Source organism: Solanum verrucosum, unplaced genomic scaffold (genome assembly GCF_900185275.1).
Source record: "Solanum verrucosum unplaced genomic scaffold, falcon-dt-bn FXZP01000086.1, whole genome shotgun sequence".
In the NCBI taxonomy this organism is placed as follows: Eukaryota; Viridiplantae; Streptophyta; class Magnoliopsida; order Solanales; family Solanaceae; genus Solanum; species Solanum verrucosum.
Window position 1 is genome coordinate 1,105,416 of NW_026020100.1, and position 14,992 is coordinate 1,120,407.

General features: G+C 31.5%; 2 protein-coding genes across 2 annotated transcripts; one reads left to right on the plus strand and one right to left on the minus strand.

The window, feature by feature from the left end:
- The first annotated feature begins 7,592 nt into the window (after positions 1 to 7,592).
- LOC125824904 (beta-amyrin 6-beta-monooxygenase-like) lies at positions 7,593 to 9,175 on the plus strand. The gene is made up of 3 exons (XM_049504248.1): positions 7,593 to 8,529; positions 8,605 to 8,792; positions 8,876 to 9,175. Exons 1-3 carry the CDS (start codon positions 7,593 to 7,595, stop codon positions 9,173 to 9,175), a joined length of 1,425 nt encoding a protein of 474 aa, XP_049360205.1.
- A 1,930-nt stretch (positions 9,176 to 11,105) lies between these two features.
- On the minus strand, positions 11,106 to 13,423 carry LOC125824911 (NAC domain-containing protein 30-like). Its single transcript, XM_049504254.1, has 3 exons — positions 13,231 to 13,423; positions 12,770 to 13,041; positions 11,106 to 11,721 (listed from the first exon to the last, which is right to left on the minus strand). The coding sequence occupies exons 1-3, from the start codon at positions 13,388 to 13,390 to the stop codon at positions 11,164 to 11,166; spliced, it is 990 nt and encodes a 329-aa protein (XP_049360211.1). The 5' UTR covers positions 13,391 to 13,423; the 3' UTR covers positions 11,106 to 11,163.
- Positions 13,424 to 14,992: the final 1,569 nt, after the last annotated feature.

The following is a 14,992-nucleotide window of genomic DNA, read 5'->3' on the forward strand; positions in this document are numbered from 1 at the left end:
ATCTTACCCCTAAAATAAATTATATATTAATATCTATTTATTTAATTAAATATTAAGTAATAGTTATATTTAAATTCATGCATCAACCAAGATCTTAATGCAATCATATATTCATGTACCTCGACTTAATACAATCATATATTCATGTACCTAGACTTAATGCAAGATCTTAAATGTGGGTAATGAAGAGTCTAATAACCTTGAATTTTAATTTGTAAGATAAGTGGGGGTAATGAAGAGTCTATCAAAGACACTCACACAACATTATTTATATTTCCTTCTTTCATCCAAATTTGTGCTCATCTTTCATTCTACATTAGGTTAGTCTACATCATTTGTAAAATTTTCATTACCAATTTGTAATTGTAAGAATTCTTACCGATTCATTTATTTGTATTCTTTAAAATTTCATGCATATTCATCTTCTTTTTGTTGAGAAATATGTAAATTATCATAGTTACAAGATGAATATTCATTAGTATGAAGTTGTAAGTGAATTTTTATTTTTCATATCTCCATCTTTTTGAGTTTTTAAATATAATTTCGTATTTTATTACTAAATTTTTATATTCTTCATTTCTTCTATTTTTAGGATATAAATATAATCAATGTAATCCCAATTTATATTTATAATTAATTATTTTGAGGGTAAGCATGTTAAATCCGCAAAATATTTTCACAACTAGACCCGTAAAAGAGTAAGTCTTTGATAAAGATTTATAGTTATGTATTTTTCGTTGTTTGATAATCATTTGTCTTTTTAAAACAACATTTTGTACTTTTTCCTTTTTATATGTAATCTCAGATGTTTATAAAATTGATGTACTTAACTATTGCAGAGAGGTACAAAAATTAGTGCACAAGTAAAAATAAAATAAAAAATTATGTAAAGTAATTGAATTTTATTGTATTAGAATTCATATTTAATTTTTTTATTTCACAAAGATGATTTATATTTCACCAAAAAAGTTCTCTTCTCTCTCTCTCAATCGAAATATGGCGTGAATAGTAGCCATGGCTGCTTCGCCCTCTCCCAGCCTATGGTTGTGGGAGCGAAAAACGTCAACCCTAATACAGGTCGTACAAATGCTTCGTCAATCAGCGAGAATCAACAATATAATGAAATCTCTCAAACCAGTCAGTCTTTTACATGGAGAACCCACAGTGATTTTTGACTCCAAAGACCTTGAAACATTTATCACGGAGGAGAATCTAAAATACGCTCTCTAGCCAAATTCTCACATGGAAGGCCTGAACTTCTAGATTTACGGAAAATATTTCCCCAACAATTAGGATTTAAGGGTGAATGTAACATTGGGTTATTAGAAAGTCGACATGTGCTGTTGCGGTTCACTTTGAAGGAATATTATATTGCAATCTTTTCAAAAACTAGCATGTCAATTAAGTTTGCTGGTACCGTTATACCGTTCAGAATCCAAAAGTGGACTCATTCCTTTAGTCCTAGGGAAGAAACCTCCATTGCAATGGAATGGATTTCTTTTCCAAGTTTACCCTGTCAATATTTTACTCGTAATGCTTTGTTTTCAATGGCTTCAGCAGTTAGACAGCCTACCTAGTACTCCAAGGGTAAAAGTCAAGGTGGATCTATTAAGGACGCTTCCAAAAAGAAATACAGTTTAATTCCAAAATTTAGTCACAAACGAGATTACAAACGTATGGCAAAAAATAAGGTATGATTATACCATATTATTGTAAGAGATGTAAACATCAGGGGCATAGAGAAGCTGATTGTCGAACTCTCACGGATGGTCAAGTTAATGCCACGGTCAATGAAAATCATATTGAAGTAGAAAAGTTTCAAGGTGATCTTCGTGTTCATCTCAAAGTGATTCAAATAGGCTGGAAGTTGGTGAAAAGGATGATGAAGGGACAGTTTAAGATTTAGAGACAGGGGCTGAAAAGAGTGGTGTTCAAGATCAAATTTTGGTGCGCCAAAATTTTAGCCAGTGTCTAGGCAAAGCAATGTTAGACGAATACTCTTTCGGAAATCGAATGTTATCCTTAATTCCTCAAACTGATAAGTTTTCACGGTAAAAAGTACTTCTCCCAATCAACAAAGCTGTAATTCAGCTGATCGTGTTGAAGTTGAAGAGCAACTCGTTGTGGATACAAATCAATCCAATGATGCACAATTTGCCCAAAAAATTAACGAGATAAAAGAGAATGAAGTTACTGCAGAAAATTCAAGTATGAGGTAAGGTGATAAGCATACTCCTGAGAAACTTCACGATGCTATACAGACACCAAAATCTAATGTGTAACTTGAGAATTTGGCAATTGATGGACAGAAAAAATTTGAAGGATCAAAATGTGGCGATTTGCAACCTTTGGAACCTATCGATTTGCAAGTTGAAATTTCTGGTCGTGATGAGAATGCAACTGGGAATTGGAACACAATTGCACAAAAAAAATCAATTTTTATGTGTATTGGTTCCTCGGCAAATCGACGTAAATCTCCACGTCTTGAAAATAAGCAGCAGCTAACTACTAATCTAGTGGTGCAATCTAATGAACCGAAGGACATTGTTTGTACAAATTCGTTTGAAGCACCAGAGGTGGAGAAAGAATTAGAATTAGTTGATTCTAATCCCACGAAGGAGCAAACTTTGGTTCAAGCCAATTTTGATAATAGTATACAATCAGTTCGCACGCCAATTGGAGTATGTATTATGCAGACCAAAAAAATGACAGTGTTATGAGTCCTACATTATATATCTTTAATCCTGAAGTAGCTAAGATTATTCAAGAAAGTGAGACTGCCATGTTGCTCAAACTCAATTCAGCGATCAAGTCACTCATGGTCACATCGAACACCTCAACTCATGAGGTCTCGAAAGAAAAACAAAGGGAAATGAGTACTCCTAGGTGGGCTGATTTGGTTGATGAAGAAGAGCATGTTTCACCTCCTCTTTTGAATAGAAAATTAAGTCCACAAGTTTTGGAATTTGTACCTAAAAGTATAATTGCAAAGAAGAATGAACAAGAGGCCTTAGCATCAGAATTTAGCCCAACTAGGGGTTATGATTAGTGATTTGGGCGATGATTCTTTTGACAAGGACGAGAAAGAAAATATGTTCGACATATGCTTTGATAAAGTTGCTAGGGATGGGGATATCTCACCCCGACATCAAAGAAGTGGAAGCAACAAAAACAAAAAAAAAAGACACATGGAAGGCAACACAGTTTGGATGGTAGAGTGACAGGAGAGTTTGTTCCAAGGCACCTACCGATGTGACTGGTAAAGCAGAACCATATGACAGTGTCAATAGCTTCAACAAGATCCAATACATCCAAGAAGAAATGATGAACTATCAAGTTTTGTTGGACAAATTTGAAGAAAAAGACAAGATGAAAATACTTCAGGTTACTTTAGATGGACAATTTATCATTTTACGCATTTGTAAAAGTAAGTATGAGGTTGATAACTCAACTTTCTTCTTGGATTTTTATATTTGTGCATTTTTCAAGTATTCTCATTTGTAATATCATCATAGAGTGTACTACAAATTCTGTGATGATCATAGAATACCTAGTTCTCTCTAGCACTTATTTTTTTCATGTTTGTTAATTAGTAGAGGTTCGTTACCTCATTAGGATTGACAAGGTAAGGTCTAACCCCCCTTGCTTGTACTTATTTCTATTGAGGATTTTTATTTTAATAAAAGATCTGTTAGATGATGTCTAGTGGTATAAATTAAAAAAAGAACAAATTTATATACAGATTGTTTAATATATAGTTCAAGAAATATAATGTATCTGTATTTTTAACATAGTCATGCTTTCTTTTCTGTTTATTTTTTTATGATTTTAGTTTTTTTTATACATATGAAACATTTTGTCTATAACAAGTCGACTTCTAACAAAATATAATTCAATTAATATGACAATATTATTGTCTATATATTTTAATGTGATGTCTTTTATTATGGATGTGATGTCTTTATTTACTTTTCTTTCTTTTGTGTTTAAACTTGTAATTTTTTCTATAAATTTAATGTTACACCACCAAGACATTAATATTTTTCTTTATACATATCTTTTTTTATAGCCAATTTCTTTTTTGATTATTAAAACTTACATTGAGTAATATAAAAATATATTAATTCCTTTGATATAATAAAAGATTTTTCTTCACGAAGCTTTAAAAATATCAAACCTCCAACATCTGACATAAGATTTTCATGTTATATTTTGTGAATAGTTATATTCTTATGTCAAACTTACATACAAAAGGACTTAGCTTTGAACTTACCGATGAATATATGTACGCTTCACTATGATATATTTACTTAAATAAATTAACTTTTCTAATGTCAATTAGGGGACAAACGTGCAACGCACGTTCCGAGGACTAGTAGATTTATATGGAGGAGGAAATATACTCTCTCCTTTATAGTCCGTTTTAAAAAATGATCTTTTCTTTTTTAGCATTTTTTTAATTTCGACTTTTCACATGGCGAGTAGGATATACATTTGTTCTTAAACCTTTGCCTTTTCAATAGAACAATTCTTTGAATGGAAAAAGGTATAAAATACCCTTAAACTATTCGAAATTTTTTTAAAAATACCCCTCGTTTATCTATTTGTCTAAAAATACTCCTTTTGGCTCACTTCTACTCCCAACAATGAAAAAAATTATGGAACAAGGCAACAATGTCGACATAATTATGAAACATTTTTAAAAAATACAATAAACCACTATATGCTGGTTTTATAGCATCAAACTCTCTCCCTCCTACCAATAAAAAGAAATTCATTCAAATGTATTACTCCCTCCGTTTCCAGAAGAGTAGCCTAATGAGTTTAAGAAAATAAAGAAGACTTTTGAATCTTGTGGTCCTAAATTAAAGTTATGTCAAAAGTACAAAATTGCTCTTTAATCTTGTGACCTTAAACATGTCACGTGGAAAGCTGAAATTAAAATATTACGGTATTACCAAAAAAAGAAAGAGGTCATTCTTTTTTAAACAAACTAAAAAGGAAAGTAGGTCATTCTTTTTTAAACAGATAGAGTATGTATCAATTGTATTCAATCAAAGATAAGTGAGAGTTTGTATTGTATATTAATTGTATTCGAAAAACTATTTTTGTGATTTTGTATCAAATGTATTTGTATTCATATGAATACAATATGCATTCATCCTCTCTATCAAATGTATTATGTATCAATTGTATCCAATCAAATATAGATGAGAGAGTTGTTTGAAGTTAATATTACCTAAAAAATCTAAAGAAGGTGTTATATTTTGTTCTGCTAAGAGTTGCATCGAGAGAGCTACAACCAATTACACCTCTAGATGTTATTACAGTTCATTTTTGTTCTACAAGCTCCACAGAAGTTTAGGTAATTTCTCTTTCAGAAAGAAAATAACTGAGCAGGCTAGACTTAATTTTAATAAGAAAAGAGAAAAAAAAATTGCAATTACATTACAATTTGAGGTTTTTTTATTTGAAGTTAAAATTGGGTTGTGTAAAATTGATTCGGACGGGCGGATTATTTCCAATAGTATAGGGGTTTATTTGACCCTTTTTCGTATTTTTAAACATTTCCAAATAGTTCAAGATATTTTTGATCCTCTTCAACTTTTAAATTAATAAATAAACAAAGACAAGATTTATTCTCTACTTTGTCCTTGTCTATGCCTAACAATATCTGGTATAAATATATATTTTTTAAAGATCATAATGCATTCCACTTTAACTATGAGTTACTGTCTTCATTGCAATTTGTCTATCCTCTTTTAACGGATACTATATTTAAGAAAGTAAAAAAAAAATTGAATCTTGGGTTTTAGATTAAAGATATTCAAATGTACTTAATCTTGTGGTTTCTTTTATTCAAGATTAAGTACATTTCAATAACTTTAATCTCAGACCACAAGATTCAAAAAAATTCTTTACTTTTTTAAATTTCGTATCAGTTAAAATAGGATAAACAAATTAAAATGGAGGAAGTAACCCATAATTAAAGTAGAATGCATTATCATCTTTAAAAAAAATATTTATACCAGATATTATTGAGTTCGAAGCCAAAAGGACAAAAAATTGAGTGAAATTTCCAAAAGGACAACAAAAAATAAGGTTGAAACCAAAAGGAAAACATTTAGATGGGAGGGTGATGCCCAGTGCCGGAGCCACCTTATAGGTAGAGGGTTCATCCAAACCCCCTTCGGCGGAAAATTATATTATATATACATTATTAAAATAATCTTTTAGGTATATATATAGTAGATGTCGAACCCCCTTTCAACTATTTCGTGTGTCTATTTTTTTTTATTTTGAACCCCCTTATTGAAAATCCTGGTTCCGCCACTGGTGACGCCGTGAAGTTTTATTATGGAGGAAGGTGCAGTCTCCCATTCGCCTTACAAGCCGCAAGGCGACATGATACTGTAAGTCGCAGGTTTGCTTGCGCCTTGTAAGGCGCATGGTAGCCTGTGCCCTTACTCCTTACCATAAAAAAGAAGTTTAATCACTCTAGAAAAAAAATGTTTAGTCACTGGAAAAAAACATTTAGTCTTTAGTGGTGTTTATGATTGCAAAATTGGATCCGTCAAAATATATCGCACAAATTGAGACGTCTCAGAAGAACTGCTTCCAAGAGTGATAGAATCATTCAAAGCAAACTAAGTAGTCAAACAAAAGAGAGGTTGGGGAATTTCATTCTCACCTTACTAGTATATTTTGACTCTAAAAAAGAAAATTATGACAATTAAAAGTGAACGGAGGGAGTACTTTAATATGTTAATTTTGTAAATATACACATAATCCTATAAATTTAATTTTTGATATGCGTATCAATTCATCAAAATACGATTACAAATTCCCCATTTATACAATTGATACCTCAATACTATTATAAAGTAAATTCATACATTATAACATTACTTCCTATTTCTTAATTATTCCTACTCCTTAAACTTAAAATTGTTGATAATAATAGTAATATTACTAATCAATAAGCTTCAAAGTCTCTTAATTGAATAATTTTCACACCACTAAAGACTAACCCTTTTTTTTTTCAGTGACTTTTTCTAGAGTGACTAAACTTTTTTTTATGGTATGGAGTAAGGTGCAGGCTCCCATGCGCCTCACAAGGCGCAAGCAAACTTGTGACTTACAAGTATCATGTCGCCTTGTGCTTGTAAGGCGCATGGGAGACTGCGTCTTTTTCCATATTGCCCTTTTGGTTTCAATCTTATTTTTTGTTATCCTTTTGAAAATTTCACTCAATTTATTTTTGCATTTTTGGCTTCGGACAGAAATATCGTTAGGCATAGACAAGGACAAAGTAGAGAATAAATCTTGTCTTTTGTTTATTTATTAATTTAAAGCACAACAATAAATGCCAACATTCCATTCAATTATTTCAAGATTGTCTTTCAATTCTCATATTGACCTATATCCTTCAAGTTGTCTTATTTGTTGTCATTGTCTTTCTGCTTCTATAGTCCAATTAGCTTAAGCCCTTCACTTCATACTTCATATATATACATTCACTTCTACATTCATTTTTTCAAGACATAGGCAAAAAACACTTTTAATTTTCTTAATCTATCATAGAAAAAAATATGGAAGTTATGGTTCCCTACCTATTAGCTCTACTACTCCTCGCTCTCTCTTTAATCTTCATCCTCCGTAAACGCGATTCGAGTAGTAAAACCCTTCCACCAGGAACTTCTGGATGGCCATTGTTAGGAGAAAACATGGAGTTTGCTCTTTTAGGCCCTCAGAAATTCATCAAAGATAGGATGGAGAAGTACTCGCCCGAAGTGTTTCAAACATCTATCATGGGAGAGAAAATGGCATTCTTTTGTGGTGCACAAGGGAACAAGTTCTTGTTCTCAAGTGAGAACAAACTTCTCACCTCATGGTGGCCACAATCGATGAAAAAGGCGTTGCTTTTCCCTGAATTCGTAGAGAGTTCATTGAAAGAAGTATCGGCTTTAAAACGTAGTTTTCTTCATGACATTCTTAAGCCTGAGGCTCTAAAACAATACATTCCACTTATGGATGCTATGGCTCGCGAACATTTAGATGAAAATTGGGATTCTAATAGAGTAGTCAAAGTTTTCCCTTTATCGAAAAAGTACACATTTGATTTAGCATGTCGATTGTTCATGAGTCTCGTTGATCCTGAAGAAATAAAGAGATTGGCTGATCCTTTCACTCTTGTTACTAATGGGATGTTCTCAATGCCTATTGATTTGCCCGGAACAGCTTATAATCGCGCTATCAAAGGGGGGGAAATGGTGAGGGATGAACTTATGAGGATCATTACACAGAGGAGAAAGGAATTAACAGAGAGTCAAGAGACAGCAGGCAGAGACTTGTTGTCGAAAATGCTACTTGTTACTGATGAAGACGGACAATTCATGAGTGAAATGGAGATTTCCAACAATATAATAGGAATGCTAGTCGCAAGCTTTGAGACTACTAGTAGTGCAGTCACGAGTGTACTAAAGTACCTCGCTGAACTTCCCCACGTTTATGATGAAGTTTACAGAGGTAACCATGCTTAAAATTCAAAAAAAATCCAAATGCTATATGCGTATTTATAATGATTAAAATCCAAAATGACAGAGCAAATGGCAATTGCAAAGTCAAAAGGAGCAGAGGATTTGCTAACGTGGGAGGACATTGAGAAGATGAAGTATTCATGGAATGCAGCTCGCGAATCACTGAGACTAACGCCACCAGCTCAAGGATCGTTTAGGGAAACAATCACTGATTTTACATATGCAGGTTTCACAATTCCAAAAGGGTGGAAGGTACTAATTTCATTATACTACATATAGCTAGCTTCATTTATGCCTCGTTGTACGAAATTAATATGTCATTGTATTCTCTACAGACATTTTGGTCAGTTCATTCGACACATAAGAATCCAAAGTACTTCTCTGATCCAGAAAAGTTCGATCCTTCAAGGTTTGAAGGAAGTGGTCCTGCACCTTTTACATTTGTACCATTCGGAGGAGGACCGCGTATGTGCCCTGGAAAAGAGTATGCTAGATTGGAAGTACTAGTGTTTATGCACAATGTAGTGAAAAGATTTAAGCTTGAAAAGGACATTCCTGATGAGAAGATTGTGTTCCATGCTTCTCCTGTTCCAGTTTATGGCCTTCCTGTTCGCCTTCTGCCTCATGGAAATTAACTTGAAAATACTGTTGTTGTTTCATTTGGTTTGATAAGATTTGGTAATCATCATCTAATATAAACCTGAAATAATTGTAATGTAGTATGTCAATAAGTTATATTATCAATTTATGGAAATGCAGTATCTGTTATACTATTCAATTAGTTTGTGTTTACTAGTAATTCTGTTTCTAGTGTATTTAGTGGTGAAATTATACCTCTGATTTTCAGAGTGACGGGCAAATAATAAGGGAAAGTTACATAAATCTCACTGGTTTAGGAGCTATAATTACTTAGATCTCAATCTAGTTTGAAATATTACGTATCTTACAAGATTTTGGTGCGTCCAGATACTTCCAAATACGTCCAAAAACATGCATCTTGGAATATATGAGTCAAAATTAGGTGTAATTCGCGCTAGATACATTGTATCTAAGTGGATGCACATGCATCTGAGATACATAACAAATCTCGGTTGCCTCCCTTGCCTTTCTTCCATCTCGCTCGTCACTCTCCTATGTATCTGGTATCCTAGATACATGTGAATCACATCAAATATATGTATTTTCGTGTATCTACTGTGATTCGCATGTATCTATAATACATAACAAATCTCACCCGCCTCTCCCCTAGCAAAAATACATGTATCTAAGTGTATCTTCCTCAATATATGGTAGGAAACTCTTAATTAATGGTAAGATACATAATATTTTAGAAGTATAGATAATAATAATAGTATATATGGTAGTGAAGTATGTCTAATTATGTAATTTTTTCCAAATAATTAAGCACATAACATTTAGCTATAGAAATGTGTCCATCAAATAATTAAGACGTCAAATAACATGCTTTTTAGTTGGATTAAGATCACATTTGGGCCTCTTATGCTAGTTCTGGATTCGCCAAAGTAGCCCATACCTTCTTTCTTTTTTTAGCCCAAAACATAGTGATATTATTATGAGAAAATTTCAGGAATAACAAATATAATAGACATAATAAGACTCTATAACTATAATTTCGATAATTACACTCCATAACTATTATAGTTTCTTTTACTATGGAGGCTTGGTTTTTATATTTCTGTCAGTTTGTTTATTTCGCTTGCGAATATAGTAATAAGGTAAGTATGTACAAATTTTGTATTTGTACATTCAGAAATTTTTCAGAACTCCGTTTGTATATTTCGCTTGCCAATATATAAATAGGGTAATTTATTATGAATTATTTATATATCGTATACAAATAGCTAGGGTAAGCATGTACAAAATTCTGCATTTATACGATCAGGAACCATTATACAAATTCCGAATTTATACAAATCAGGCAAATAGCAAGAATTAGAGAAACTGTAGCCACAAATTACAATTTTCTTAAACTGTCATTATAGTACCCAATATAGGCTAAATGTTTGTTATTCTGCATAATTTTCCCATTTATTTATATTTATAGAAGATAAGCACTCTCTCAATAGAAATGATTACAAATACCTGACATACACGTATAACATATATGCAATATATATTTTTAGGTGTTGATTTCCCCATAAAATATACAATTTACATATCCTTCCCATAAAGTTGGTATGCACATACCGTTTGAAACATATACATTGAATCCAGTTGGTCATAACTCATACAGTGGATATATATCTTTACATACATTCAGTTCCTTCTTTGAAAACACGTACATATTCAAATATTTGTATGACAAAGAGACCCCTAATTAAAAGAATAATACTCAAGAAGAAAGATTTTAATTTATTCTAACCAAAAAAAGAGCTTCTTTGATCAGTAGATATACATAATAACATCAATTCACAGTTAACATCATAAAACAAGTTAAATGAAAGATGAACAATTGAATTCTAATAATAAGGCCACATATGCCTTGCAGCAGCCTTTTTCCTTCCACATTTTTTTCCTTGAAATTCTTTACTAGAAACCAAAAAAAAATAATCTAATATTCATCATAAGATTTTCATAATATATACTTTCTTCTTCTTGGAAACTATAAATCTGGGAAGCACTCAAGCAAATGGCTTATATGAGAAGGTGGCTCAATCAATGTGTCAAAGTTCTTCCAATCACCATAAAATTGGTTATTATTAATCCCATTACTATGCTTCTCTTCATCGCCACGATCATCTTCATTGTTGTAATTGACTATGTAACTCTGTTCACCAACGCTTATATTATCTTTCGTACAAAAACTTGTTGAAATGGTAGGGCTATCAAGTTGTGGGAGGTCATGAACTAGTACTTGATTCTCAAAGAAATTTTGGGTTGATGAATTATTAATGATCATATTTTGATAATCATGATGATGATCATGAGATGGATTAAATGTGAATTGAGGGAAATTTGTTGTTTGGTTGAATGCATTAATATTATTGAGGGGTTGATGATGTTGCATTGGAGTAGTTGTGATTTCTGATAATGATGAATTAGGTCTATAATTAGTGGTGTTTGCTCCTCTAATATAATAAGCATTTTGCCATGCATCCAAATTTGGTTGCTTGTTTGGACTTGGCTTCTTGAATGCCCTACATACCACCCATCCTTCTTCCTGCATAATCAAATTTCAATTAAGTTTTAACTTTTTATACATTCATATTGTAATAGAAATTATATATTTACCAGAAGAGACGAATCCAGAATTTGAAGCCTATGAGTTCAGAATCAATCCAATCATTTTAAATCAATAATTAGTACGATCAAAATCATTAATTTTGGTCGAACATGTACCTTGATCTCTAGCTACGATTTTGATATCATGTTGCCTAAAGATAAGTACTACAATAGCTAGTAGTTTTTCATAATAAGTGAAACTAATAACCTGAAAATAGTGAAATTCGATGTGCTATAACATGTAAATTGTACACTTAACAGTGTGAAATTTTTTTACATTGCAAGTTTACGTAAGTGAAACTCATTTCAATTGTGATTAGCTAGCTAATTAAAGGGGTGGAGTAGTAATAATACTAAGTTTTGTTTGATTTTTCGTAAGTTAAGAATCCATTAGTGGAGTTATCTACTTGTTTAATTCCCACTACAATTGACTTCTTCTTGTCCTTTTTTAATTAATTCGAAAAGTATGGTAAAGTTACATAATTGCAATTTGCATCACTTCTTTCATTGCACTCAAAGTCATGAATGAACCTTTAAAGAAAAAGTGGGCACTAAGCACTTCATTGTGTAAACAATAATTAGTAGAACTTAAACTCTTTATAAACAATATTTAAGTTATATAAACAATTAGTATCTATAACTTTTTTCCACAAAACTAGTGTTGTTTAACCTATTAGCTTGTTATTATTTTTTATTAAGTTACCAATTAATATTCATTATAATTTATAAAGATTTATCCGTTTATATATTTTATAAATCTCGATTGATTGTGTAGATATTATTTAAAGCGTTGATACATATACATTTTCACGAAATACACAAAAAGTTTCATATTCAAATTCCAGCAAAGATCGTAAAAATAATAATTATTGGTTCATTTTTTCTTATCTATATATCTTGTTTTTGATGGATGGAGCTATCTGATATCTATACTGATGGAAGATAGTGAGTATTACATAAATTAGTCGAGGTATACACAAACTGACCTGAGGAGGAGCATGTTCAGAGGATTGGAGCCTGTATTCATGCATTATCCAATCAGATTTTCTTCCATTAGGAGCTCTTCCTTTATAGAAAACTAAGGTTTTCCTCATCCCAATTATTTTCTCTTTTGATAAAACAGCTTTGTCTCTTCCTGTTGCCTTCCAAAATCCAGCTGTTGTGGCTCTATTTGTTCTTGTTCCTGTTGGATATTTCCTATCCTTGTGGCTGAAAAAATACCACTCATTTTGTTCTTCATATCCAAGTTTACATCTATCTGTACAAAGGAACAATGTTTTTATAAAAAAAAAAAAACTTGTTAGAAATCATGGTAAAGAATAAGTTTTGTTGTTCGGACTTTTCAAAAATATCAATGTGTGTGTTTAGGATATTCCGTATTTTTATAGTGTCTGACATGAGTGCAACAATATTTTTAAAGAGTCTGAACGATATAGGTTGATTGTACCTTGGATGTCCCATGGCTCAATTCTATAAAGATCAATATCAGTGATGACATCAAGATCAATCTTGAGGGAATTAATCTTTCTCTTGAGATAATATCCAACAAGTTCTTCTTCTGTTGGATGAAATCTAAAACCTGGAGGTACACATGAATCCATCTCCATTCTTGATTTTCTTGATCAACTTTATATTAATTCTAAACACAATTATAAATAAAAGAGTTAATAAGAAGACTGGAGAAAAAATGTAAGTACTTGTAGCTACTATAAACTATGTTGAATAATATTTTCTTCTGCTGGCTCCTTTATATCAAAAAGTAACTTTTATACAAATAATAATAATAAAAAAGACTAAATCCTCTCATCAATAGTGTGAAGCTGAATATATTGCAATTTGCACAAAAGAGTGAATGTTACACTCTCTTGTCTTCTTGATTTCTAATCATTCATATCCATTCGTGAGCACAAGTCTCATCATCAAGAGGCATAGTGGGGTTAGGGACATTATATATATATAAAATAACATATCCAGTATAATTTCACAAGTGAAATCTAGGAAGGGTATGATGTACGCAGATCTTACACTATAATTTAAATACTCCTTTCGTTTAAAAAAGAATGGTCTAGTTTGAGTTGGAATGGAGTTTAAGAAAAGAAAGGACTTTTTAATCTTGTGGTTCTAAATTAAAGTTATGTCAAATGTACCAAAATGTTATGAATCATTCTTTTTGAAACAGACTAAAAAGAAAATTGGGTCATTCTTTTTGAAACATGAGTATTTTTCTTCCTTAAATTTTTGGTTGGTAATTTCCAATAAGTTCATATATACCAATATATAGTGATATCTACCTAAACAAGAAAACGTGAGAATCCACAAGAAATAATGATCAGTAAGCCAATGGCCTAATTAGTTGCATGTATAGTATTATTGTAGTTTGTATGATCATTTATTAACTAGGCAACAGGAAAACAGCCGAAAACGTTGACTTTGTGTTAAATAATTTACATTCCAAGATAAATATATGTATAAGAAAAAAATATGAAATGATTTCTTTGAGTGCAGTCCACTCAATAACACATGATCCCTTCAGAAAATAAAACTTTTTTAATTTCACACACCCAACCTTATGCACCCAATCTCAATACCACTTTTCACTTCATAACCTTGGAGTTATAACATTCAAGAAAAAAATCAATCAACTGCCTTTTTTTTTCAAACCCCTAATAAAAAAAAAAACGAACTTTGATAGAGATGTGAATTCAGAATTTGAAGTTTATAAATTTTATGGTTTATATAATACATACATATTCAATAGAATTTGCAATAATATTCGAGATTTGTATCAAAATTATTGAGTTATACTGATTCGTACTTTTCATACTAGGTCTGCTCCGATTCTATCATTACTAGCTAACACATGAAATACATATATCCATATAATTGAGTTCATGTGCATCAAGAAAAGAACTAAAGATCAAAGAGAGAGGTGATATTTACTAACCAGAAATATAACCCTTTTAGCAGTTTGCTATAGCTGATCAGAAACAGAAAAAGTATGGGAGAAAATTAAATTTAATTCTTGAAAGAGTGAGTGAAATGAAGTTTGGGGAATAGGAGAAAATATTAAAGGAGAGGACTCTATTAGAAATGAGTTGATAAATGAGGTGTTGGTTGAAATGTTGTTGTTGAGAAAGATATACAAATATATATAGAGAGACTCTAGCTAACTAGTAGTATGTGATAAGCAGGTACACACAAAAAAATAA

Excerpts from the sequence above, each read along its gene's own strand:
- LOC125824911 (XM_049504254.1), bottom strand. The coding sequence starts at position 13,390 with ATGGAGATGGATTCATGTGTACCTCCAGGTTTTAGATTTCATCCAACA. Across the intron at positions 13,042-13,230 it reads TGAGCCATGGGACATCCAAG|ATAGATGTAAACTTGGATAT; the intron begins GTACAATCAACC and ends TCCTTTGTACAG. Across the intron at positions 11,722-12,769 it reads CTGAACATGCTCCTCCTCAG|GAAGAAGGATGGGTGGTATG; the intron begins GTCAGTTTGTGT and ends TTGATTATGCAG.
- LOC125824904 (XM_049504248.1), top strand. The coding sequence starts at position 7,593 with ATGGAAGTTATGGTTCCCTACCTATTAGCTCTACTACTCCTCGCTCTC. Across the intron at positions 8,530-8,604 it reads TTATGATGAAGTTTACAGAG|AGCAAATGGCAATTGCAAAG; the intron begins GTAACCATGCTT and ends CCAAAATGACAG. Across the intron at positions 8,793-8,875 it reads CAATTCCAAAAGGGTGGAAG|ACATTTTGGTCAGTTCATTC; the intron begins GTACTAATTTCA and ends TATTCTCTACAG.